We start from the raw sequence: 27,775 nt of genomic DNA on the forward strand, positions 1-27,775 counted from the left end.
AAGTTTTAGAGTTTTCTGCATGTACCTCTTACAACATCTCATGTCATATTTATTCCCTGTTATTTTGTGCTTACAACGTCTGGCAAATAAGGACTATTCCAGTTACTTATGACTAAATTGTTTCTGATAGTATAAAAACAACCACAGGAACAATTCTTTTGGTATTTATTTTATAACTGGCCACATAATATTTTTAATAGGTTTTAAAATATTTCTAGCAATCATTATCTACAAGTAATGCTACAGTTCTATGTATTTCTATTATTTTAACTGATTTTATACTTTATTTACATCAATACTTCTATTTTCCAATTTTTACTTTGTATGTTTACTTTTCTTGATTAATTGCACTGGCTAGTACTTCAAGATTATTATTCAATAATGAACTACAGCTAAAACATAGTTAAAGCAACATTTTCTTACTCCTGACTCTCATAAAAATGTTTCAAGTGCTTTACTACTAATGATATAATAGAAGTTAATTTGAACAAATTTTTCACTACGGAAATGTATTTCATTTCTACCTTTACTAGAGTTTTAAAAATCATGTATGCATTGAGATAATTATATTTTTTTCATCTCTGTCCTATTCATATACATAGATATCCTAGTATGGCACCATTCTGCCATTTTAGAATATACCTGGTATGACTTATTTAATTTTTAAAATATATTGCTGGTTCTTATTTGCATGTATTTCAGATATTTGCAACACTACTCATAAGTATGGTGTATGAAAATGAATCCATGGTTTTCCTGTTGGTATACCTGAGGTTTTAAAAATCAGCATTATTTAGCTTGCATAAAAAGGATGTGCAGATTTTCCAACTTTCTTCACACTCTACAACATTATAAAAAGGATTGGAATTATTTTCTTCCTTGGGAATGCAAAAGAACCCATCCTTGGAGATGTGAGAGATCAGAATTCGCTACTGGTTTATCTATTTTATTAACTTTTCAAGGCATCAGCTTTGGAATTTCATATCAGTTTTATTATTTATTTTTAATTGATTAATTTGTTTTTTAAATTTTATTAGTTATTTTCTTGTTGTCCTTAAGAATATTTTGTTGCTATATCTGTAATTTCTTGAGTTAAATAATTAATTTGCATTCTTTCTATTTATTAATAAAAGTGTTTAAGTCTATGAATTCTTTTTTTTTTTTTTTTCCAGGTAGACTCCATATCCAGTGTGGAACCCAACATAGGACTTGAACTCATGACCCTGAGATCAAGACTTGAGTTGAGATCAAGAATGGGATGCTTAACTGACTGAGCCACCCAGGCGCCCCTATGTAGTTTCCTCTTATTACAGCTTTGGTTGCATTCTACAAGCGGTACTCTCAATATTATTATTTTCTAGTTTTTTATTCCCCAGCCAGTTTTTTTTCTCTACCTCTAATTTTCCTTTCTTATTTTTCTAGATCTTAAGTGGACAGAATTGGTTGAATCATAATCTTTGACTTACAACACACTGTCATCTTTGGCCCATAAGTAGCCTTTGTATTTTATTTATTTGCTTACTTTTTAATATAACGAGCACCCATGAATGTACCATCCAACCATTTTCTGTTTGATCCACAGTTTAAGAATGACTTTTACAATTCTAAGGATTGTTTTTTTGTTTTTTAGTCTTTCTATTTTTGCCAAATCTAGCAGTTTCCTTATCTGTAAGATAGACTTGATAACAGACTCATTTCTTAGGGTTATTGTGAGAATCAAATGGATTAATCTTTGTAAAATGCTTACAACAGGGTCTGGCACATAGTGGGTGCTATTTAAATGTTATTGTTTTTATTATTAGGCTAGATCAAACTTGTTAATTACATATATATATATTTTAGATCTCTCATAGTCTTGTTCTTTTTATGTGATTTGTCAGGAACTAGTAAAAATGTGGTAAAATCTCCCTGTACTACTGCATCATTGTCACTTTTTTTCTTTTTCTTTTTTCCCCTAATAGTTCTTGTTTGATATAAGTGCTATGCAATCCCAAGCAAAAATATATTCATAATAGTTTATTTACTTTTAAAAATTTATTTATTTGAGGGAGAGAGTGAGCAAGAGCACAGAGGGAGAGTGAGAGGGAGAAGCAGACTCCTCTGCTGAGCGACCTAGGTGCCCCAATAGTTTTATTTTTGTTATAGCTGTGACCTGCTTTGTTTTATCTCACATTTCTTACATTGAATTCAACCTTGCTTAGTATTAACATACACAAACACTCCGATTTTTGTCATGATTGCATTTGCCTGATATATCTTATTATTTTATTTTTACTATTTCTGAGTGACAGTGTTTTGGTTTGTCATTCAAGAGCACATGGGTGAAGTCTTTGTTTTTTGTTTTTTAAATCCATTCAGATTCCTTTCCTTTTTTAAAAGATGAATTTTATCCAGTTAACATTATTATTAAAACATATTTGCTTTTGCCTCTGCCACCTTATTTTCTGTTTCCTTGTTTAATGTCTCCTTGTTCCTTCTTTTTTCTCCTAACTTCTGCTGTAAGAGCTCTGTTTTCTTTAAAAGAAAATTCCCTTCAACAATTTGGAAGGGATATATAGTTTGCTTTCTGTTAACCGAGTTTATAACTTTAAATAACACACTCAGACTTCTTTTTCTCAATATATCATCGACGCATTTTTTTTTTAAACCGTGCTTGGCTGTCTACCCTGATTAGATTCACCATTTGCTTGCCAAAACTCCTCCTCACTTATGCCAGGCTGAGTTTTTCCTCCACAGCCCAGACTACATGCTCTGGCTGCCCTTGTTTGTGGCTGTTTAAAAACAAAACTCGTTAACATATTGTCAAATCATCCTTCTCTGAAGCCTACAGAGATTTGGCTCTAGCTGCCAATGGTAAAACATGCGGCCTGTAAGTCAGGGCTCTAGGCCCACTCTGGAACAGGGGAGGGGAGTATAGGATGGGACGAGAGGCCCAGAGTTACAGGGGTGACAGCCACGGCGCCTCCCCATGGCCTGAGCCCAGGAGGTGACATGGAGTGGAGGCACATAGCCTTGGGTCAAAGTGCCCTTCTCTCTTGCTCTGGGGTTCAAAGCATTTCCCGTCACTTGCTCAAACATGGGGTTCTCACCTCCCCAACGATATCAAGTGCTTGCTCCCCTGGGTCAGGAAAGTGATTATCTCCTCTGTCTTCTTGACCACCAATCTCCCCGTTCACCAGCATCTTCTAGAACCCTCTCCAGTGCCATCCCACCTCCTCCTAAAAGGACTCTGAGAGATCAGAATTGGGTGCTTGGGAACCACATAGGGCATTCCAGGAGGGCCTTCCTGCTACTCCTGGTCTCAGCAAACCTCCTTGTCCTGCATAGCCCAGCTTCCCCTGCTATCTCCAGAAAGTCTTCCTGATTGCTCTAGTTCCCCTGACCTCCCAGTCATTTATTCTTATTCAATGTTTTCTCATGAGCTGATCTCTGACTACCTCAAACCTACTGAATCTGGTTTCCCCAGCTAGACTCTCAGCCAATGAGGCCGGGGCTGGTGTCTCCTCCTCCTGTTGTTGCTTCTCATGGCTCACAGGACTAGATACAAGGAGAACTTAGAGGAAACCTATTGAACAAGTGGAAGGTCAAGACAAAGGACTCCAGAATCTGACTGCCACATCTGCTGCTTGCAAGTGGTGGGACCTTAGGCAGGTTATGTAATGTTTCTACAAAGGGTTGTTGTTGGGATCAAATGTGACAATGCGTGAACTACACAGCCCGGCCTCTAACCCTGGAACAGCTGGAATGAAGGGAGCTACCGGTGGAATCTCAGGCAGCATCGTTAACTGCACTGAAATGGCTTAACGGCACGAGGTGCAGATGGGTGTGTCCCCAGCACTTGGCGGTGGGAGGCTGGTGACCTGTGACCTATGCCAGCTGTACACTGTGAAATGGGGCCAATCATTCCCCTCTGGCGGGACCCAGGGTTCTGGCCAGATGACCTCCGTGAGCCCTTCTGGCTCTGACTTCCGTTCCTGCTGTGGTGATGGGAGTTTGTGAGCTGACTCCCGTGCCAGGGGCCGGGGGAAGCCCAGCTGCAGCAGAGGCTCTGCCCCAGTTTCTGGCCTAGCTCCCGGTGGCAGACTTCCCTTCCCTGCCCTCCCCACTCCACCATCCCTCTCTGCACAACCCTGCAGCCCCAGGAGGGTACCAGGGCTCCACTGCTGAGCAGGATCATGAAGATGATGAACGTCTCGAACCAGCTGTGCTCCACGATGCGGTAGCAGGTCTTGCGCAGTCGCCACCAGACCTTCCCGGGGCCCTGCATGGTGTCCACGGTGCAGCAAGGACAGCGCCGGACGCAGCCTGTCGGGGGGAGGGAAGGAAGGGTCAGGCCCAATCCAGGGCCTGCAGATGCCCACCCCTCGGAAGGGGTGACCGAGAGAACGAGGTTATGACGTGGAGTAGTGAACAGGGTGACATGGTGGGCAGGTGTGTTGGGACAGCAGGGAGCACTGCGGTGCTGTCCTCAGGGGCCCACGCTCAGCAAGAACTCTGTAGAAAGGCCGGATGGACTAGGCATCCAGTGAGTGGGTAAAGGGCCTGGCAGATCTGAGCAGAGGGAAGCCTGGGCTGGGCTGGGCACCAGTTTCTCCTCTGCTCACCTGGGAAATTCTCCCCCTGGGGGGATATTCCAGAACTCCTGGAGTACTTGGTCCCTGGGTCTTCTCCATGTTTGCAGTTTTTGAGCCATGGCAAGGGCAAAGCCCTCATTGATAGCCCCAAAGGACATGCCATGTGGAGGGGAAACTCTCATTTTATCCCCAGTTGACTTCTGAATATTCACCACCAATTCATAAAAGCCACAGATGCTAATGACGGGTACATGTCACCACCCTTGAGTATTTACAGAAGGCCTGCAATGGGCCAGGCACCATGTGCTAGAGGCATGGGGGAAGAGGATGAAGCCCCTGCTGCTGGGGGTCACACACTCGTGTTGTCATCCTACCAATGCAGAGTCATGGGTCTTCCGTGAGGCTGACCCACAGCTGCCCAGCCCAGCAGTCCACGGGCAGGGGTGTCAGGTCCTGGGTAGAAGGAGGAGGCCCCCCGGGTCATGAGGAATGGGGAGGGAGAGCAAGCATTGGGGTCAGGGCGGGGTGCAACATGGCCCTGGGCCCCAAGGAGCTGCTGGTTGTCCTGTTCCCCACCCCCCACCCCAGATGGGGCTGAGGCTCTGGCAAAGGGCCACTCAGGGCAGTACCTTCAGTGAAACAGTCTTCCGGATCCTTGACATCCTCACCCAGGTCGGGGATCTGCTCTAGGAGGTCAGCAGTGTTGGTCATGTCTGCTGTGCTTCCCTCTGAGTAGCTGTCCTCGTGAGTCTGTGGGCAGGGGTGTGGGATGGGGTGGGTGAGGGCCACGTAGAAGCTCCAGCCTTGAGCCCCGAGTCTGGGGCAGCCAGGGGCTCCCTGAGGGGAGGAGCCCAGACTACTTCCCACTGCATAACCTGGAAATCTGAGCCCAGGGTGGGGGGCTGGTAACCTGCCCCAGGTTGAACTGAGGTTGGACTTCAGAGACTCCTGAGTGTGTGGCTCTGGTCTGCTGGGGGTACTGGAAAGCACTGGGGTTGGGGAATGCGTCCAGCTGGGAAGAGACAGACACGGGTGGCAACACGGACACATGCTCGGACAAGGACACACAGTGGCAGCCTGGCACACGCAGTGGAAACAGGCATGTCCCCCACACCCAGAACAGAGTCTGAACCAGGCCACAGGCACACACAGGTATGGGGTCAGACACGCAGAGCATGGGCCAGCCACCCAACCGACGCTTCTTGCCCAGTTCATGAGTGCTGGGGTGATGAGCAGAGCCCGGAGTCGAAGCAAGAAGGGTCTGGAGGCTGCCCGGCCTGGCCACACAGGGCTCTGCCAGCCTGCCCTTGCATAATCTGATTACAGAGAACCGTGTGCATGCGGCGTTGCGAGTGTCTGTCGGTCACATGTGGGTGCGGTCATTGGGGGGAGCAGTAGTGGTCACTGCCAGTGCTCGGCCCAGTTCCCTCTGGTAGGTCCACCACACCATGAACGCTGACTGTGGGGCTGGCCCCTTCTTCATGGTCTGTAGCCAGGGAGCGGCCAAGCCCCGTAATAGCTTGTGGGTTTCAACCCAAGCCACGGTGTGCACTGATGTGGGAAGACATGAGGCCAGCCCCTTGCCTGGGGAGGGGGTAGTGGGACAATGCCATGTGCAGTGTTGGCCCCAGGGCTCCCCACTGGACCAGGCTGAGGCCTGAATCCAGGACCAGGCCTTTGGAAGCTTCTTCGTTGGTTTCATCCTGCTTCTCGCTCTTCCCTATCAGCTTCTCTGGGGGCACAGGACACCTGTCTCGGGCTCTGCTCCTAGGAGCCCACCCTACAGAAGGCGTGGCAGGGGCAAGAGGCTTCTGAGAGGGAAGGGATGGCCTTGGATCCTGTCTATGGTGCCAGCTAAGTGGGCATGCCTGGGTAGCTCAGCCTTATGTTCCACTTAGAGATGAGCTGGCTGGAGTCCTTGGCCTGCCTCTGCTCCTAAAGCCGTCTTCTTTTCCCTTCTTTCCGTGACTCACTCTGCTGCTTTCTCAAAGTCCTCTTCAGTTTTGGTGTTTGTGATGGGGAAGGGTTGGACGCTGATGGGAAAGTCAAGAGGGCTCCTGGGTGCAGGGTGGAGCCTTGGCCCTTCTGGGGTCCCCGTGGCTTTGAGGGCTCATCCTTCTGCCCCCAGCTTCATTGGGCAGCTGAGCCGGGAAAGGCACAAGCCAGAGGAGATCTCCGCATGACTTTGCTTTTCAGATGCTGGAGCTGCACAAAGTACCGGGGCATTGGCTGGAGACAGGTTCTCAGGAACCCGCTGCAGGTGGGATGAGGGGTCCTTGTCCAGGAACACCCAGCCCACCTCTCTCTCCGTTTGATGGGTTCCACCGTGAACTGATTTGAGGAGAGGAAGAGTCATCATTCCAGTATGAAAACCCTCCCTCTCCATGACTTTGGGCACCTCCTGCATCTTCCTGCTCCCACATGCCTCTGTGTCAGACCCTCTAGGGGAGAAGAGTGACCTGTACTGTCAGGATGAAGATTCCAGCAGGTGCTCGTGCTCCAGAGATGATCATAATCACAAGCCTCCCATAAACCCATTGCACAAAAGGGATAGGGCAAAAGGTACAACGTTCCGTCGAAGCAAGTCACAGTTGCTGGACCAAGGGTTGGGGTCCGGCTGCTCTGTCTCTGAACACCAGCCCTCTACCTTGCACGATGCTTGGTGTGAGCGGGGGTGGCTGTGTGGGGTCGGAGAGCATGAGCAATGCTGCAGTCCTTTAGCTCAGGGGCTGCAGACTCAAATGCTTACAGGTGTGGAATGCTTGCAAGTCATGGAATGAAGTTAGGCAGGTGGGTTTGTGGCAAACCAGGGAATTCTAGTCAGTGTCATGGAGGTGGTCATCACTTGTCTCCGGTGGGGTGGTTCTTCTTCCAATTTTTTTTCCCCCATTTTTCCTACTTTTTTCTACATTTCAATGCATATTTTTGTTTGTTTTTTTGTTTTTTGTTTTTTGTTTTTTACATAAAAGCTACCAGGTTTTTAATGTTAGTAGCATATTCAAATTAAAATCCTTCTGTAGCCAGAACAAAACTCTAGAGTAGGCCTCCCGTTTGAGACCTCAGCCTTAGTCCAGGAGAGAAGCTGCTGGTGGCCAATGCATCAGGAACTTGTTCTCAGGGCCCCCCAAAGTCCCCTGGGATGGGGTAATTCACAGGACAAACATTTGCCAAAGAGGACCAAAGCACAGGAACTGAGTAAGGAGGAGGGATGAGCACACGGAGGGGTAGGGTTAGTCCTGCCTCAGGGGCCTGGGCTGGCAGCTTCCAGAAACTTCCAGAAGCTCTGGGCCCTATGCCACCCCACCCCTGTAAGGGCAGGGCTGCCCGTGCTCCCCTGTGCAGACGGGTCTCCCACACTGCCTGTGACCGTGGCTATGGCTCCCACCAGCAAATGCAGGCGTGTGCGAGGACCCCTCAGACTGGCTCCGATCCAAGTGCAGCACCCCGCTGGCTTCAGGGACAAAGGCGTGTGTTACCTCACTGCACCCTGGGGCTGGGGACTCCACTTTCCGCCGCTGCCGCCAGTCTGCCTGAGCCACACTGGCCTCGGAGGAGGGGGTCTCTGACACCTGGCTCCAGGCCCTGGGCTCTGGGAGGGCCTCTGGGCTGCCGGAAACAGGCTGGGATTCCTGCTGAAGAGACCCCCAGCCCATGAGCTCCCCTGCCGGAGTGTTCCCAGGGTCCCACCTAAGCAACTGGAGTACTGCCTCCTGCCCTCTTCATGGGACCTCAGGTCACTAAAGATCTCTCCCTCTGGGAAGATCCTGGTCAGCCTGGCCTAAGTCTCCCCTCCTCCCACTCCCTGGAAGGGTGAGGCTGGGCTGCACCGCCCAGTTCCCAAATGCTGGCAACTCCACTTAGGAGGGACATACAGACCTCCCCCATGAGTTCCCATGGCACCCTGCATGGCACCCTCCACACGTGTGCACGCACACACACACATGCACACACACTGGCCCCAGGGAGCCAGAGCCAACAGGCTCAAGAGAAGGAGAGGAGCAGGAAAGGGAGCATCCTGGAGATAACTGGTAGCCATGGTCTGGCAACTGCTAGCACTGCCCTCCCCCAGCTTACACTGTCCCTGTCCACAGCCTGACCGAAGGGGTGGAAGCCGGCCTCTGGGACCACTGGGAGGCAGAACAATGTGGAAGCAACTCCCCACATGGGGAGCAGTGTCCCTTCACAGCAGACCCAGCCGAGGCAGGCCCACAGCAAGCAGTGAGGATGGGCCCAGTCTGACAGAGAACCACTCACTGTTTGACCTAAAGACCTAAGGAGAAGCCATCTGTGCCTGGCTCAGGCCACGGGAGAACTGAGGGGGTTGGGGGCACTGTCTCTTTTGTCCAGACTCTGGTCCTAAGTGTTAAAAATAACAGGTTGGGAGATAAGATAGTGCTGTCTCTGACACCTGCCATCTTAGGGATGCTTATTTTTAAATCTTGGAGTTAGCCCTGGGCCTGGGAGGAGGGGTAAGGGCAGTCGGGAGGTCAGGAGACTGCACTCCTCCCTCCCTAAGACATTCCGCCATATTAGTACTGGAGGGGGACAATGGTTGGGGGAAAGGGGTTGGGCGGGAGTGCTGGCTCTGTCGTAGGTGTGCGAGGCACTCCTAGCAAGTCTCTCTCTTGCCATGCCTCAGTTCCCCTTTCTGTACAGTTCGCTGCTCCTGGCTAGTATCAGGCAAATGATGGACAATAGCCCCTTCCAAGGTCCCCTCTGGGCTGGGTTGGGAAGGGAGGGCTGACAGCTGGTCTCAGCACCCCACTGTGAGGCTGCCTCTTGAGGGTGGCAGGGTCAGCTGCTTGGAACGAGGCTGGGAGCCCTGGCAAGCACAGGCTCGGGCCCTGTACAGGTAGGTGCTGCATATATGCAGGGGGTGGGGCAGTCACCTGCTTACTGGACTCCTCCTCCGTGCCCAGGCTGTTCTCCTCATCGTCCTCTTGGTCATCCGTGTCTGACTCAGCCACAGCAATGGGTACACACACAGGCTCTGCATCCCCGGGGGGGCCCTGGCCCGGCCGCTCGTCTTCCTCAAACCGCGTCTCCTTGCGGGCCGGAGGTGCCTTCTCTGACTCCGGGGGTGGTGGGGGGGTGGAGGTGGCCATACAGCTGGGCAGCTGGCCATGGCTGGTGAGGGCTGCGGGCTTCTGGGGCCGCCGCTGGAGGAGCCCGCAGCAGAAGTCCCAGGTGGTCCGCTTGAGGAAGCGCAGGCCGCGCTGGATACGTGCCAGGGCTAGCTGGAGGTTGTTCATCTCCCCGTCATCGTCAGGGGCTGTGAGGTTGTCTGCGCTGAAGGAGCTGAGCAGCAGAGCCAGGAAGAGGTTCAGGACCTGTGGAGGCCAGAGATCAGGCTCATCAAGGCAGGCACCAGAGGGGCAGCTAGCCTCGGGGCCATTATGGGGAAACTGAGGCCCGGGGACCTTAAGGATTGCTGATGGCCAACAGCTCTGGGGTCGAACCCTGGGCCCTCATCCTCACCCCGTAGTTCTCTTGAATATAGTGAATTTCGCTATAAAATGAAAGACCAATTCTCATCCCTTTTCCCAAGGGCTCAAATGCAGTCTGGGTTGAGGGCATTCAGCCCCAGATCTCTCGAGTCTTGGCCCGGGGTCTAAGGGAGAAGCATGGGTTCATCCAGGGATGAAGCCTGCAGATGGGATCTTGCTGCCTGGGAGTAATGGCGGACAGCGGGGTTAGAATGAGCACGGGGTTGCTCCCTGGGAAGTGGGCTCCAACCTGAGATCACCAGGGATAAGGCAGAATCCCACCCAGAAGCAATGCAGAACTCTTGAGGACTTTCCTACGTTTATTGGTGAAAGAGGGGATTGTGATGGGCCTCTGAGCTGTCTCAACATTTGAAAATCTAGCACCTTCTACATGTGTCCCCAGGTCTGACTCTGCTTTCCAGGTGAGGGATGTGGGGGATGGAACAGAGAAGGGGCAAGGGCAGTCCTCGGGCCTCTGGGACTAATTGCGGGGTCAGAACATGGAGAGGTGGCTATCTAGGCAGTGAGGGATGCTGGGATGGGTGCTGGGTACGGGACCAGACAACTGGGGAGGAGGTGGAGGGACCTGGGTCGAAGCTGCCAGGAGTCAGGGGAGGGGCTGAGGTTGCCAAGTGCCAGAAGGGCAGTACTTAAGCTATTTATCAGGAGCTAGGGATCTGAGACTCTTTAAGCGTGGTGTGCAAAATTCATCTCTCTCTGCAGAATTCTGGACTACTGCTTATTGTTAAACCATCCTGGAAGGGCAAAGCTTTAGCTTTTGTTAAGAAAGAGCCCTTTCATGGAGTGACAAGAGGGTGGCCGTGGGTCCACTTCCCAGCCTCGTGGAGGGTAAATGAAAACGACCGTAGGCTTGTTCCTTCACATGGGTCAGACGGGCTCTGGAGCTGACAGGCCAGAGACACCCCCTCCCCACCTTGGGCTTGGTGCCTCCTTCACCCAGCCAGCCCCCGCAGAGAGTTCCCTTGAAGGGGGACCCCTACGGCAGGGAGGTATGTGAGGGTAGGTGTGCGGTTCTCACTGGAAACCCACTCTGGGCCCCTCTCCGGCTTCTCACGAGCCCCGAAGACACACCTCCTGCCTGTCAAAGAGCTAGGGATGAGAATTCTGAGGAAAGCAGTGGTAAGGTTGGAGCTCCAGGAGTCAGAAACACGCCTTTGATTTAAGAAGCAATATACATTCAGGAGGACAGAATGGCAAGGGGAAGAGGCAGGATCTGGCATTCCGTATGGGGAGAGGATCACTTTTGACACCTGTCAAAAGTCAAAATGTCATCTCTGGTTGGCAGGGCACATGACATGATTCAGGGTTGCTATCTACACTGACCTCTGGCCCACCCCCAGCCTCGGCCACGCTGGCCTGGGCCTGACCTGCCTCTGCTCCCAGTTGTCCACCTTGGTTCCTCCGCCCTCACCTATGCCTCACGTCCAGGTATCTGGGCCCTGGCTAGGGGGTAAGGTGGAGGGGAGTGGTGCGTGGGCAGCCCTGTCCGCCCCCACAAGAACACCAGCTCCTCCCTTGTGGCCTGGTGCCCAGGTTTGGCTTCTTCCAGTGCTTTCCCCGTCAATCAGGCTGCTGCTCCCCAGCCTCTGCCTGATCATGACTTCCCATTTCAATGGCAATCTTGCTTCCACCCACGCCCAACAGCGGCCCAATTCCTGAGGCGACCAGGGAGGGGGCAGCGTGGGCTGTGTTAGCTTCACTCCTCCAGCAGCCTCTAATCTTCTCATCCCCAGGCAGATCCGCTAGGAAATGGCAGGGCTGTGTGCATGAGGGCAGCGGGCCTGGCCCTGGTCTGAGAGCCTGGCGGACTCACAAGCCTCCTTAGAATACATAGTCTGGTGGCCCCTGGAGCAGGGCCAGGGCTGAATGAGGCTCCAGCCCAAAGGGTAGCCAGTTGAAGACGTGGCAGAGGGTGCAGCCCAAGAGCTGGGTTCTGTTGGCACTGTGCACCGATGCCCTGCCACTTCTCTGGGCCCCACAAGTGGGGTTAGAGACAGACTGACCCCCAACTTGGCCTGGGCCCGCCCTTGCATGGTTAGGGCACGTCTGGAGGAGAACCAAGGAGGTTTCGGGAAGGGATCTGTCTGGAAACTGCAGCCAACGGTACTTGAGGCCTCTGTGAGGTGATGGGAGTCTATGCTGTCCACACTGGCAAGAGTCAGATCAAGCAGGTGTGAGGTCTGAGCATGTGTGGACCACCTGTGTGCCCAGACGGGTAGCTCCACGTCCATAGTGGACACGACTTCTTCCTGAACCACTCACTTGCCTCCACCTGAAGCTTTCCAAAGAAGGAGCTTTTCCTTCTTTAGAAAGGAAGGACATTGGGGTTTTTGATCTCTCTCAACTGCAGAATTCCCCACATTGTAAGAAACAAGGCAAGAGGCACCTGTTCTAGGATGCACAGATGGCCATGGGAGCAAGGCCGCGTCCCTTGTGACAGGGTAGCTGGGACTCCCCAATGGCTACGCAGGGGGACATACAAGTTCCCATGGATCCTGCCTTATCTGGACCAACACCTACGGCATCTGTGCTTTGTTCCCTTTGTTCCTTCCCACTCTAGTATCACCAATCAGGTCTGCCCCAAACCTTCCTCTAGGAAGCCTTCCTTGATTTCCCCTGATGGTGGGGATCAGCACCCAAGGGACACTCCTTAATGCCTCTGGTCGTTCTGACCAGCTTGAGAGTTATTTCAGGCTTGTTAGAACTCTCCACCTCCCCACTCTCCAGTTGGTAAGCCACGGCAGGGCCACATTCACCTCTGTATTCCCAGCAGCTCCTGCCATAATATTTTGCATGCAACAGGGGCACAGGAAGTGTTTGTTAAGCTGAACTGAAAACCCGTGTAATAAATCATTGACAGTAAGTGACTAATGAAGTAGTTGGTAGATGAGTAAATAAATAAGTTAATGGATATGAAATGAGTATATAATGAAGAAACATGTACCTAGGTGGGTGAATGAATGAAGGAGCAAATGAGGAGTGATGGGAATGGATGGATGGGTCAATGAGTGAGTGAGTAGAGAGCTGGATGGATGAATGGGTAGATGAAGAGGACTGGTGAATGAGTGAATGGATTGTGGGTTGACGGATGGATGTGGGGCTGGATTAGTGAGTGGAGGGAAAGATAAGAGAATAAAAATATGGGTGATGAATGAATGGATAGATGGTTTGGTGGATGAGTGAATGGATGGATGAATAGGAAGGGTGTGTGTGTGTGTGTGTGTGTGTGCGCGTTTATGAATGAAGAGGGGTTGACGGATGGGTGGTTGATGGGCAGATAAATGGATGGGTGAATGAATGCGTGGATGGATATGAGAATGAGTAAGTGGGGAGTTGATGGCTGGATGGCTGGGTGAGTGAGTGAATAGAGAGGAGGACTGGTAACTGAGTAGACAGATTGATGGAGAGGTGGACAGAAGGATGGGTGAATTGGCGGATGGGTGACTGATAAGTAGATCGATGGCTGGATAGGAAGATGCATGGATGAGTAGAGAGATGGAAGAATCAGTGGGTAAGTGGATGGATGGAATGGTGATAAGTGCACAGATGGATGAGTAAATGGGTGCATAAGTGGGTGGACGAATGAATGGATGAGTAGATAGACGGAAGGATGGGTGATGAATAGGTGGGTAGATGGGTGGATGGATGATGAGATTGATGGATAAATGGACAGTTAGATAGCTCACCGAGTGAATGAGTGGGTGGATGGAAGGAAGTTAAGTGAATGGACAGAGGGATGACCGGTGGGCTGGTGAATGTGTGTGTGGTGTATATGGGGCCACTGGCCAACTTACCACGAGGTTGCCAATGACCATAACAAGCAAGAAGACAAGCAGGCACAGTGACTGCCCAGACACCTCCATGCAGTCCCACATGGTCTCGATCCACTCCCCACAGAGGATGCGGAAGATGATGAGAAAGGCGTGGAAGAAGTCCATCATGTGCCAGCGGGGCAGCAGGCCTGAGTCACTGATGCGGTACCTCTGCTCAGAGTAGTTCTTGCCGAAGAGCTGCATGCCCACCACAGCGAAGATGAACACGATGATGGCCAGCACCAGCGTCAGGTTCCCCAGTGCCCCCACCGAGTTTCCGATGATCTTGATGAGGGTGTTCAGGGTGGGCCATGATTTGGCTAGCTTGAAGACCCGCAGCTGGGGAGGGAGGTGTCCTTGTGAGGGGCTCTAGTTCCCGCCGCCCTGGACACCCTCACCCCTGCTAGCTCCTATCTGAAAACCCAGGGGGCCCTTGGACACGTGTTTGTCCAGGAGCACACACTGCTCTTTCTCTCTACAGCCTGAGGGCAGCTCCACTGGGCTCAGCTCTGAGTCAGGTCAACATCTCCAGCTTCACCTCCCCAACTCAGCCTTGCTCTTCATCCTCATACCAGCTTCCTACCTGCCCCAGGCTCACTGCCAGAAACTTCCCATAGACTTCTCCAGCATGGAGTGTCCTTCTTCTTCCAGACTCATCTTCACCAGGTCAAACCATCTCTGACTTGCCCCATTGCCTCCAACCTTCTCTCTGCTCAGTTATCATGGAAAAGGGGGGCAGATGCTTAGCATTTATTGAATACCTGCTGTGCCAGGCCTGTGCTTAGGATGCTCACATCATTCAGAGCTTCCGACAACCACATGGGGTCGGCACTGTTACTACCTCCTTTGGCAGGTGAAGAAGCCAGCCCTTAAAGGTGGAGTAACTTATCTGAGTCCATTAGTTCATGGCAGTGGAGTCAGGGTTAGAACCTATAGCTTGGACTTTCTCTACTGCCTCTACCATCCTGCCTTTCAAGCCCCCAGTGAACCCAACAGCACTGCCCAGACTTCCTCCAGGAAGCATTCCCTGACCTACCTCCAGCCCCATGTGTGGACCTCTCAGGCATTCTGCACTCCAAGAGTAGTCCACAGACCAGCAGCTTTGGCCTCACTCGAGACCTACTACATTAGGCACTGCAGTTTAACAAGATCCCCAGATGATTTGTGGGCACATTAGAGCTTCCAAAGTGCTGACTCTGAAACCAGCAGGCAGAACCCCAGGAGAGCTGTTGGCAGGCCTGGCTCCACCTGTTATTTGCCATGTGACTTTTGGGAAATTCATTTCACCTGGGGCTTAGTCTCCTCATCTGTGGAATGGGTATGTAGTAATACTAGTTCCTCTCCTGGGATACTATGAGGGCTAAAGGGGGCATGGTGAGCCATAAAGGGCTTTGCAAGTCATCAGGAAGGCCATCCCCATAGCTTCCCAGAGGGATATCTCCTTTCTTGCCCCCCCTCTCTACCACCCACATCACCAGCACTGGGGTACCCAGCAAATAGCTGTTGGGAGAAGGCATGATGGATCACAGTAGGGGTGACTGAGTGGTGACCTCAGAGGGCATTGCCTCAGTGCCCTAGGCCCCCGCCCCACCCCCATGCAGAGGGCCCAGCTAGGTACCAGGCGGAAGGAACGCAGCACTGACAGGTTGCCCATGCGGGACAGGCCCAGCTCCATGAGGCTCAGGATGACAATGATGCTGTCGAAGATGTTCCAGCCCTGCTGGAAGTAGTAGTAGGGGTCCAGAGCGATGATCTTGAAGGTCATCTCTGCGGTGAAGATCCCCGTGAAGACCTGGGGAGGAACAGAGAGATCGGGGTTCCCAGTGTTTGGGCTGGAAAGACCATCGGGCCAGGAGGGGTGCCCTGCTTTTTGACTCTTGCTCCCGCAGGATCCCCCTCCTGGGCTGCCAGCTCTGACTGCACCCTGGTTCCCAGTGGGTGCTTGCTCAGCCATGGACCAGGCCCCCGGGGACATATGCAGCCTGAAGTCCCCAGTCCCTCTTCAGCTCGCCACCCATGACCTGCCAGCATGGCCCTCAGAAACAGCCAGGCCCATCTCAGGCCCTGCAGAGACTGATAGCTCTAAGAAGCACCTGGGGGCAGGGGAGGCTGAGGTGGGGGTATCACAACCCAGCCTGACACCCTCCAGCCCCTGTCTCCACAGGAAGCACTCTTACTCCTTATGCGCCAAATACACGCATTCCCACGAACACTCAGGGCTTTCGTGTCTTGGGGCCTCTGCCCATGCTCTTCCTGCTCCATCTTGTCCACACACTGAACTCCTATCTCTGTAATAACAATCACCCAACTCTTCTTGAGGGCATGACCACGTGCCAGTCCTGGGCTAGAATGCTGTGCATATGCCCAACAACCACACGAGGAAAGTATCATCGTCCCCATTCTACAGGGAAGGAAACTGAGACACTGAGAGGTTAATAATTTGCCCGAAGTCACGTAGCTGGTACATCTGAGAACCAGGAAATGAACTTAGGGTTTTCCTTCAAGATTTAGAGCAACCCCCTCTGCCTTCTGGAAACATTCCTAAGACAAAGGCTGGGTTTCCCTCCATTTGTTAGACACAGTTTGGAGCCCCCCAGCCTGGGCCAGCAGAGTCCTGTGGCCAAGAAGCCCATCATGTGGTGGGTCATGCAGCTGTGACCATTTCCAACCGCTCCTCAGTGGGCCAATAGCCTGGAGGGGCCCACGGTTCCTGGAGGAGGGGACGCCCTAGGAGGGTGTGGCTGGCAGGAAGTTGGGCCTGCATACGAGGCCTTCTTGGATCTCAGTGGGTTGTTGTGAGGGTGGGGAGGAGTCACTGAGGTCTTCTGTGGGTGAGGGCTGAGGTCAGAGGGCCAGACCATCCCTAGAGACATCACCAGGCCTGTGAGGGAGGAGAGGTCAGAGACAGCAAGGCTGAGTAGCTTGCTGGGGTCGGCAAACAGGGGTGATCACCCAGGCCTCAGCAACCCCTGTCAGGGGCTCTGTGCTGAAGGGAGGGCAGCAGGGATGCCTACATTAGCCCTTTCCTCCTCTGCTCATATAAGGCCATGTGGTGGTGGGCTGGGGGGCAGGGATTGCTATGGGCCTGGGGGCAGTGCACCAGGATGGCTGGTGGGGGGGTACCACGGCACTGCCACACTAGGCATCACCGGCCAGCCAGCCCTCGTGACTTCAGGGATCCACTCAGGGCTGGTGCCCAGAGAGAACTGTTCTCCCATCAGCTGGGGTCTTACGGAAAGGAGGGCCTGTGACATCTCTCGGCCTCAGCTCCAATGCCTGGGCTCCCTCCTGTGTGGGGAGGCTGGGGTTCTTCTCCCATTTCCTCAGCACCCTAGCCTGTCTCGGGGTTCTGTACCCATAACTTTTCCATCCCTCTGACTCCATCCCCTGCTGCTCTTCCAGCCTGTCTCCTCACTGTTCCTTCCTCAGGGCCTTTGTACCTGCTGCTCCCTTTCCCAGCACCATCTCTGCTCCCCCCATCCACAGGGCTCACTCCCTTCAGGTTTGGGCTTAAAAGCCACCTAATGGATGAGGCTTCCTAATGCTTAAAATCATGGCTCCCTCCCACCAAACTCCTCCTCCCTCTTCTCTGCTTTATTTTTCTTTCCCTCACTTACCACCACGTAACGAACTGTATATGTAGCTACAGATTTGGCTAGACTGTAAGCTCCACAGGAGGGACCTTTTCTGTCATACTGTTACAAGAATGGTGCCCAGCCAGTAGGCAACCACCCAATATTTGTTGAATATAAACATGCAAATAGCTGGGCCTCCAACCTTCAGCTCCTGTGTGTCCTGTGTCCTGTCAGCCACACTCCCTGCCCTGGGTCTCCCTGAGAATCCCTAAGGGTGGGGCCTATGAAGCCCCTTCCTCTCACCCCTGCCGGCCCTCTGGTCTCCCTCATCACCTGTCTGAGCATCCCAGAGTGGGTGTGTTCTCAAGGCCAGTTCAGCAGACCCATGAGTGCTCACATTCATTTCTGGGACAGGAATGAGTGTGCGTGCTCAGGAGAGATCCCGCCTCCCTTTGCCCAAGTGCAAATCTGTCTTGGCAGTAAGAGAGCACATATTAGTTGGCATTGGAAGTCAGAAGAGCAAGAGAACAGAAGCTCTTGGGGAATGCCTCTTGGGGGAAGTGATAAGGAACCACCAACATCACCTGGATGCTTGAATCTTGAAGACCCCTGACCCTGCTCGAGCAGAGCCTGTATTCTGATTAGATGCCCAGATTTGAAGTTTGAGAAAGGCCATCGGTTCTCAAATGTGGCGCACTTTGGAATCACCTAGGGAGCTTTAAAAATACAGATGCTTGGGTCCCACTCCCAGAGATTCTAGTTAAATTGGACTGGAGGACAGCCCAGGAATTGAGTGTTTTTTGTTCTTAATTTCCTAGGTGATGCTAGTATGCAGCTAAGCTTGCGAACCACTGATTTACAAGGGCATAAATTTAGGTGCCAGACTCCTCCTTCCAAAGGACCAGCCCAGGCTTTCTAAGGCCATGTGATCAAAGCCTGTTGGGTTAAAGACACGTAGAGAATGGCGGCCAGACTCAGTTTCCAAAGCTGGGTCTGCTGCTGTGTGATCTCAGACCAGTTTCCTCATCTCCCAGAGCCTTGAGTGTCCTCATATGTAAAATGGGGATAAGGACAGCTCCACAGGAAGTTACTAAGAGTTAGAGCTGATGGATGCAGAGCAGATGCTCCCCACCACAGGCCCATTATTGTTACCATGGCAGCATTTATTATAACTGATGTGAGAAGCCAAGAGTGCCAGGCCCAGGCAGGGGCTGCCTTCAAACAACTCTGCATGTTTTATAGGCTCACTGGGATCTGGCAGGCAGAGACTGGAGGGTGGGGACCCACTTCCCCTGACTCCGGGCAAGAGGGCCACTGAGCAGCGCTGATGGTAGCTTCCCAGGAAGTGGGGGTACTTTTGGGAAACTTCGAATTCTCCTTGACCATATTTCTTTAATATCTTTAATGTAAACTTGCTTTTACAACTTAATTCCTGGGAACATCCTTCAATGCCAATTAAAAATGATCTACGGCATCTCTTTTCTCCCTCCTTCTCTTCCTTCCTTCTACCCTCCCTTCCTTCCTCTCTTCCTTCCTCTCTTCCATCCACCCTTCCTTCCTTCCTTCCTTCCTTCCTTCCTTCCTTCCTTCCTTCCTTCTTTCCTTCCTTCCTTCTTCCCTTCCTCCCTCATTCCCTCCCTCCCCTTCCTTCCCGAACAGTTGTGGAATATTCCACTGCACAGATGTGCCATAGTATTTCCCTGTGATGGGCCTTCTTTTGTCTCTATTAGAAACATTACCATAATAAATATCCTTCCACATACTTGTTTTAAAACATCTTGTCCAATTCTTTTCTTAGGATAAATTTCTGGAAATGGAATTGCACAGTCAATGAGCATTTTTAGAGATTCTGACACATACATTTTAATTGCGCAATGGCTGGAGATTGAAGGTTGCACAATAGCCTATCTTTGCTGCGACTTGCTTTGAGGCATTAAATGTGGTCATTTTGTAAATGTTCCATGTGTGATTTCTTTAACTACTGGGTGTTGTGCTCTGTACATTCATTAAGTCAAGCTTTTCATTTCTGTTATCCAAGTCCTCTAGATCCTTGGTGATCTTTTGTAAGCTTGACCCATGAGTTATGGAGGGTGGTCTCCCACCAAGATTGTGGTCTTGTTAAATAGATCTTTCTGTCTGCTTTATATATTTGGAAGATATGTAATTTAGCGCATTCAGGTAGAATGATATGTTCCTGATGAGTTGTTCCTTTTATCTTTATGTTTTGGATCTCTTCATCCTTTAATAATACTTTTTCTTTAAAGTTTATTTTGTTTTATATTAATATAACTCCATCAATTTTCTTTAAAGTATTTGCCTGTTCTATCTTTTTCCCATCTCTTTTTCTTCAATCCCTTTTAGGAATCTGGATCCCAAAATATACTCAGGTATCTTCTGTAAAAAACATGTAGCTTCATTTGATTTCTTTACCAAACCAACAATATGTCATTTAACTGGTGTCTGTGGTCCCTACCTCTATTTATTATGATTCCTGGTATATTTGGACTTCTATTTTTATTTTATTTTGTATCTTGTATTTTTCCCCTTTGTTTTCTTCTATTAGATTGAGTTGTAAAATTTCTCCATTTTCCTTTCTTCTGGCTTGGCAATTAAGACTTCCCATTCCTATCCTCTTAGAATACCCAAAAATTTTAACAATCAGGCTTGAGTTAAGAGTGTCTAAGGTAATATTTCAGAGTGTACATGAACTTCAGCCCGTCTTACCTCCAATCCCTGCTCCATGCCTATTTTATATGCTACTCCTGGAGGGAGGGCCACTGAGCAGGGCTGATGGTGGCTTCCCAGGAAATGGGGGGACATTTTGGTTCCAATGTTTTAGTTCCTACTTTTTATACCCTCCAATCAGCACTCTTCTTATTCTTTTTTTTTAAATTTTTTTTTAAGGATTTTATTTATTCATTTATTTGACAGAGAGAGAGAGCACAAGTAGGCAGAGAGGCAGGCAATCAGAGAGGGAGAAGCAGGCTCCCTGCTGAGCAGAGAGCCCCGATTCGGGGCTTGATCCCAGGACCTGAGATCTTGACCTGAGCCGAAGGCAGAGGCTTAATCGACTGAGCCACCCAGGCACCCCAGCACTCTTCTTATTCTTGTATTTACAGTCAATGCTTGCTTAGCTTTACCCACATTCTTACTAATCCTTTCAAGTTCTTCTCAAATCCTGTTTCTGCAATCATTTTACTTCTTTCTGACGTACAGATTTTTGTGTACCTTGTGTGTGTGTGTAGACTCTCAGTAATCAGTGTCTTATAAATGGCAGGACAATGGATACAGAATTCTAGGGTGTCCACTGTTTTCTCCCAGAACTTTGGAATGATTATTCCACTGTCTTCTGAATTTTGTTGAAGCTACTGTAGAGTTTGCCATCTATCTAACTGTTGTTCCTTCGTAGGCGATCTTTCTTGTTTTGGTTGCTGTATGATGTCTTTGTTTTTGACATTCATGGTGTCTAGATATTTTATTTATCCTGTGAGGATGTAATGTAATTCCTGAATCTAAGGGTTCATTTCTTTGATCAGTTCTCACCTATTCTTCTCTTGAACACTCTTTTGCCCTCATTGTCCTACCTTTTCCTTTGGAACCCCAATCAGCTGTTTGCTTGACCTTCTCATTCTGACTCTACGTCTCTGAACCTTGATTTCATATTTTCAATCTCTTCATCTCTCTACATTCTGGGAAATGTCCTTAGATCTAAAATTATATTAATTTGATTCTCTCCCTAGCTATATGAATGTGCTATTTGATTTATACATTGAGATTTTAATCTCAGTGGCTATACTTTCCATTTCTAGAAATTTGATTTGGTTCTTTTCCAAAGCTGTATTATTCTTTAATGTTTAATTCCTTCTTCTATGTCTTTAGTTATTATGAACATTCTTATTTTATAATCTGTATTAGACAGTTATATTATGTGACGTTCTTAAGAAGATAAACCTCTGTGTGTGTGTGTGTGTCTATGTCCATCTGTCTGCTGACTCTTCCTCATAGTGGTTTATTTCCTTGTGTGTTTTGTAATTTGGAGAATATGCTTGGCCTGGGTACAAGTATGTCTTTCCAGAGAAGTTTTGTGATTACTTCTTGCAGGGACCCCAAGATATCATAGGATCCATTTATCTGTTAAATTTTTAGGCACTGGTCCCAGAAACACTGAGCTATAAATTTGAACTCCATATCTATATAAGGCCAAATTCACAGTCACAAGCTTCCAGAGGTTACTTTTCCCCTCCTCTTCAGCCCTGGCTGAGAATGACAAGCTTCCTTTATCATTTCCCAATTTCAGTGTCAGGAGTTTTTTCTGGTTAACCATTCTACTGAAAATAGGGTTATATTCTTATGGGGCTACTCAGTTCCAACCCTTACTCACATTGTCTAAAGACCTGCCTTGTCTCTGTAGTTTCACTAAAATCCAAGTCCCCAGATTACCCAAATCAGCAATATTACCTGCTCCTGGCTCCCACCGGGGCAACTACAGAACCGTTTCACATGTTTACTGCTATGGTTTTTAAGTTCCTCTTTGTTCCTGGCACTACGGAATTTTTGTTACTTTCTCATGAGCTTCGATATGCATTTCAAAGAACATTTGCTGTATTTTTAATTGCTTCCTAGTAGGGGACTTTTCAGGTTTTTTGGCCCACAATGTTAGGAATAGAAGTTGCATTTGTTCTTCAGATGATGGGCTAAAGTTCAAATCTACTGATCTTCTCTTTTATGGAAGTGGTCTTTAATGACATGCTTAGAAAGGTTTTTTTCCCCTACCAAGATTATTTTCCATGCTTATTGTTGTGGTTTTGTTTCTTTACATGTAACATTTAAACCATGGAGAATATATTAACTTCAAGACAATCAAAACCTTACACAGTAGCAATAAAGCTCTCCAAATGAAACAAAACAAAGCTATATTCCAAGGACATGACCTCTTACTAACAACAGAAACCAAGTTTAACACAACTTCAATTCAGTTACAGCTCAGTGATCCAAGGAAGCCACCGGAGATCTTTATCACCTTGACTTGCTGCTCAATGCCACCCAATGGTCACATTCGTATAAAACCGCATTCAACTGCAACCCTACATAGCTGCCACCTGAGGACCAGTCCACACAAGGCCGGCACAATTGTGCCATGAGACACCTGTAGACTGCAATAGAGCTTTCCATTCTATTTGCATATAGAAGGAAAGAAAGTAGATTTATAGCAAAATGGACTCTGGTTTGTGAAAAAGAATTGAATAGACCCCGAGATAACGATCTAGAGTTCTAGATATGGAAAGTAATAAAGGAAAAAAATCCTCACACTCTGCAGCATAGGAGACCTGCCTGCCTGGCGGGGGTCACCTGCACCATAGGGACCAAGATAGCACTGGCTCTGCAGTAAGAGGAAGCTTGGACTTCCTCTTCTCTTAGCAATAGTCTTCTCTTCCACCCAACCTCAGTGATGGTGCCGGAAGCTCCTTTCAGAAGCCACTGGGCTCTCTGCCAGGCTTGACCTGGGATCCCCTGGAGAATGGCTGTCTGTGTTTAGCTGGGCAGAGCCAGTGGGGCCCTGTCTCTTAGGCTCAGAAGACAGTAGTCACATGCCCAGCTTTGTCACCACTATGTCACTTCTTGAGCCTCAGTTTCCCATCTTTAGAATAAAGAGGTAGGACATGATTTGATCTCAAGGAAAAAAAAAATCAGAATCAGAACCCAGACGTTCTGACTTCCAGGGGAAGCCTCTTTAATAACAGCAACGGTGACGATAACCACAGACCACAGCTATCATTTATTTTGAGTGCTTACTGTTTATCAAACTCTGAGCCAAGCCCATTATACACATTATCTTATTCAATTCTCATTAGCTTCCTATGAGCTTGCAATTGTCATACTAATTTTACATTTATTAAATTAAACAAATACTCATTGTGCCAATGACTGAGAGTAACTAATTTGCTTGAGGTTACATAGTTAGTAAGAGCTGAGTCAGAATTCAAATCTGGCTTTGCCTGATTGACTCAACTACACCCAACTATCCATCCATCCATCCATCCACCCTCTTTCGTCCATCCATCCTTCCCCTGAGAGAACTGCCTCTTATTGCACACTAATTGCCATATCGCACATCCCTGCACATTTCAAGTTCACCCTCAACTCATTTTTGTTTTCCAGCCCTTGGGCATCTTTATCCCCAACTCGCTCCCAGCTATAGCTCTCATCTCCTTAAAACCTGATCCTGGGGGCACCTGGGTGGCTCAGTGGGTTAAAGCCTCTGCCTTCAACTCAGGTCATGATCCCAGGGTCCTGGGATCGAGCCCCACATCGGGCTCTCTGGGCAGCAGGGAGCCTGCTTCCCCTTCTCTCTCTCTCTGCCTGCCTCTCTGCCTACTTGTGATCTCTGTCTGTCAAATAAATAAATAAAATCTTTAAAAAAAAAACAAAAAAAAACCTGATCCTGACCCTTCCTGTTCCAAGATTCTTCCACGGTGACTCCCACCTTCAGAAGATCCTTCTGTGCTCTGCATCCCCCCCTCACTACCCATGAAGGCTGTGCCAGCTAGCCGAGAGCCCTTCACACCAGGATGCCCATCTGAGAGTCAACTGCTGGCAGCCCTTACCAGGTTTCCAACCTGCAGCATCTCCTCGAATTCAGTTGTCATGTTGTAGTGCTCCAGAGCCATGAAGAGTGTGTTAAGCACGATGCACATGGTGATGGTGAGGTCAGCAAATGGGTCCATGACCATGAACTTCACTTTCTGCTTGATGGACAGCCACAGCGGGCAGCACTCCCAGATCAGGTAGCGCTGGGCAAAGCGATGCCAGCATGGTGGACACTTGCGGTGAGACTCTTCCAGCTCTAGGGGCAGGGGCAGCCAATGAACTGGTTTGTTTTTTGTGGACTGACTCACAAATAATTTGGTATTCCAGAAAAGATATATGACTTAGCTGGGGAGATGGCAGGGCTCCTTTGTGACAGGGGGACAGTGAAAGGGACAGGGAAAGCTAAGGGAAGGTGTGGCTTATGACCTGGCCCCTTACTCTGGAAATAGGATAGGAGAGGGCCACAGGGGCAAGAGGTCAGGATGGATGTGGGGACAACTGGGGCAAGACAGATTATGACAGATAGGGGCTCTCTTGAGACAACAGTCTCACACAGACATGGGGACACCCGGGGAAGACAAGCTGAAAAGGACAAGACAACATCTGAGACAGGCAAGTTTGGATCTAAGGACACCCAAAACAAGAAGAACAGACGTGGGCATCTGGGACATGTTAGGACAGATGGCAGGTGCCTGGAACAGGCCAGAAAAGATGTGAACACATATGGGACAAGAGGAAACAAGATGGGGGTGGTGGTGCCAAGTTCAGACTGGAACGCCTGGGGGCTTCCTAGGGGGGTACTCGCTGGGACAGATGTGGGGTGCCTGCTGGAATAGGGCATAGGCTATTCCAGCTGGGATAGCCTTCTATCCCAGCTGGAATAGCCTGTGGTGGGCATGGAATGGGTGGGAATAGGCTAGAGTTGGCATGCCTGGGCCAGGATTGTTCCGGGAAGGCATGAGGATGCTTGGGAAAGGACAGGGTGAGACTGGGAAGCACCCAGAACAGGCCAGGACAGCTGTGGGGATGTTTGGAAGAAACGCAGACATGGCTCGGGAGGATGAACAGGCAACAGAGACCGGAAAGTCTGGGCCCACTGTGGGTATGTCTGAGGCAAACCTAGAGGCTGGGGGATGCTTGGCTCAGGTCAGGTTAAGTGGGAGGGGGCAGGAGTTCATTTGGATGACATCAGGGGAAGCTGACCTTCCAGGGCGCTGGTGAGGACACTGACTGCACTGAGGGCCCGCTGCCGCTCTCCCGGCTCCTCGAAGCCATCCATGCACGAAGCCTGGCGGTTCAGCATCTGGGGCCGGCCCGGCTCCTCTGACGGTGTGGTCTGGGAGCAACCAGAAGATATGCATCAGCCTGGGAAGGGGGGGGTCCTCCTGAACCTGGGGCAGCTGCTGGGCCTGGAACAGCGGTCCCAGACTCGGGATTGGGGGGGTGTCATGGGGAGACAGGATGGGGGTCTCAATGGGACACGGATGCTGGGTTTCTCAGCTCCCAACTCCTTCCCTGTTCATAACTTCCCCCATCTCTCTTGCCAATCATCATCTCCGTCCTCCTTTCTTCACTGCCTCTCATCACTGGTAATTCTTGAGTGTGGACAGGAAACTACATGTACCAACTTCTACTAACCAGACGCTGTCATTGTACATTAGTACATGCAAAAACAGTCTGGGAGTCTTAATTGACCACAAGCTCTCTAGAGTCAAGAGCATAAAGAAACATAAAGGAAAAAACAAACTACCCTGCTCTGAGGTGACATTAATAGAAGCATAAAGCACAATGCTTAGACATAGCTGGTGGGAGCAGCTGTGGAGACAGTTTGGCTCTATCTACAAAGAAAATTTTTAAATTGGCTCAGCAATTCCTCATCTAGCCATCTAACTTCATAAATAATTATACACGGGCACCCAAAATATATATGCAATGATGACCAGTGCAGCATTGTTCCTACTCCCGTAAAAACAAAACCAATCAATAGAAAGAATATTAAAATCAATTATGGACACAGTCCGACTCTGGACCCTGTTACAGACATAAAGAGAGGAGGCAGTCCCATGTGCGTTCCCGTGGGAGCACCTCCGAGACAAACAGTTTGATGAAAACACAAGCAGAAGCCCTGAAAGATCCACACGGAACCGTCAAGGTGAGGATATCTGGGGAATGGGATTGTGGCGGGGCGGGGGTGCAAAGGAGAGGAAGAAGTCTTCTTGTGCTTGTACGCTTCTGCACTGTGGGATTCGTTGTCAATGTGCTGGCATCATTTTTGAAAGCAAAAGAGCCAGATCTGCAGACAGAGATGTGGTGTGTCTGACAGAAGGAGGTGGTGGCAGGAACTGTCTAGGCTTACTCAGAGCCCCACCTCCCAGTACAGGGGGGAAGGGCGGGGCATGAAGCCTTCCCATCAGCGTGGCCCTCTGTGACCACAGTGCAAGAGCCTGAGCTGGGGCTGCGGAAGGCATGGGGCTGTTCAGTGTGCAAGTGTGAGGCCCTATGATCTCTGTAGGTCAGAAGGCAGAGGGGCCTGGGTTACCCAGGGAGGCAGAGTCAGGACTTGGGGTGGTCACCAAATTGATCTTCACTCCAGTTAAAGTCAATCTTTGCCATTGGTGGGACTGCCCTGAAATGTTGCCTAGTGAGGAAGTGAGCTCCTGGTCATGGAGGTATTCAAGCAGTCTACCTCCTCCTCGACGGTGATAGTCTGAGTTATTATTTAGTAAATATTTCCTCATTGCTTTCCCACTGTGGGGAAGTAATCATTTATGAAAACAGTTTCCCCAGGTAGCCGCCACATGTTCGACCTGAAACTCAGCACTGAGGCATTCAGAGCAGCCCTCTGCCTGACGCATGGTGAGGAGCCAAGCCAACGTGCACCAGAAGCAGAGCTGCCCAGCCAAGCCCGACCTAGACCAGCCAAAACATGGGCATTGGGCAGGTAAGTCAGCATGAGAATAAAGGCTTATTTTTAGCCACTGACTTTGGGAGTGTTCGTTACACAGCATTATGGAGCAGGAGCTGGCTGTTACACTGCCCTAGTGCATGCTATCATCTCTTCCATTTTCCCGACACAGCAGAAAGGGATTCCCTTAAAAAGGAAATCAGGCCACGATAATTTGCGCCTCTCCCCTCCCCATGCTTTCCATCTAACTCAGAGTAAATTCAAACTCTTTTATAACCTACGAGGCACTGTATAATCCAAATCCTAACTCACCAAAAGTGTTTCTGTATCCCTCCTAGCTGTTTCCATCACACCTGACCCTGCCTGGCTCTCTCATGCCTCGAACACGCCAAGCCTCCTCTCCTTCAGGGCCTTCGTACTTGCTGTTCCCTCTACCTGCAACACTGTTCTTCCACATCTTTGTAGCTGGCTCTCTCAAATAATTTGCCTGCCAATTTTAATATCACCTCCTCAGGAAGGACTTCAGAGTCCAGAGTGCTAACCATTACACCATGGAACCCCACACCTCAGGAAGGACTTCCCGAGGATTCTAAGAGCCATCCCCAACCCTCCTCCTAGCAACTGTCTGTCCCATGACCCTTACTGCTAACCTGGAAACGTTGACCAGTTTGCCATCTGTCTTCCTGACTACAAAGTAAACGCCACGATGTTGGCACTCATCTGTTCTGTTCACGATATCCCTGCAGCCTCCAATTCAATGTGGCAGGCTGGCATTGGACAAATGTTGGTTGCATGGATAATTACTTGAGAATCA

General features: G+C 49.8%; 1 protein-coding gene across 9 annotated transcripts in view; it reads right to left on the reverse strand.

Annotated features, from left to right (window-relative positions):
- LOC111159034 (sodium voltage-gated channel alpha subunit 5) overlaps positions 1-27,775 on the reverse strand; it is a 77,580-nt gene that overhangs the window by 20,034 nt on the left and 29,771 nt on the right. For 4 of the 9 annotated variants that reach the window (XM_022521391.1, XM_022521393.1, XM_022521395.1 and 1 more), the window contains exons 12-19: positions 25,260-25,392; positions 24,074-24,312; positions 15,512-15,685; positions 13,876-14,232; positions 9,464-9,904; positions 8,051-8,206; positions 5,204-5,324; positions 4,151-4,305 (exon numbers count right to left, since the gene is read on the reverse strand). In XM_022521391.1, the coding sequence (XP_022377099.1) occupies positions 4,151-4,305; positions 5,204-5,324; positions 8,051-8,206; positions 9,464-9,904; positions 13,876-14,232; positions 15,512-15,685; positions 24,074-24,312; positions 25,260-25,392 (1,776 nt within the window). The remainder of the gene's footprint in view (positions 1-4,150; positions 4,306-5,203; positions 5,325-8,050; positions 8,207-9,463; positions 9,905-13,875; positions 14,233-15,511; positions 15,686-24,073; positions 24,313-25,259; positions 25,393-27,775) is intronic. The other 5 variants (XM_022521397.1, XM_022521392.1, XM_022521396.1 and 2 more) reach the window with 2 other exon arrangements.

The sequence above is a fragment of the Enhydra lutris genome, unplaced genomic scaffold (genome assembly GCF_002288905.1).
Source record: "Enhydra lutris kenyoni isolate GAN:26980312 unplaced genomic scaffold, ASM228890v2 scaffoldscaffold66, whole genome shotgun sequence".
In the NCBI taxonomy this organism is placed as follows: domain Eukaryota; kingdom Metazoa; phylum Chordata; class Mammalia; order Carnivora; family Mustelidae; genus Enhydra; species Enhydra lutris.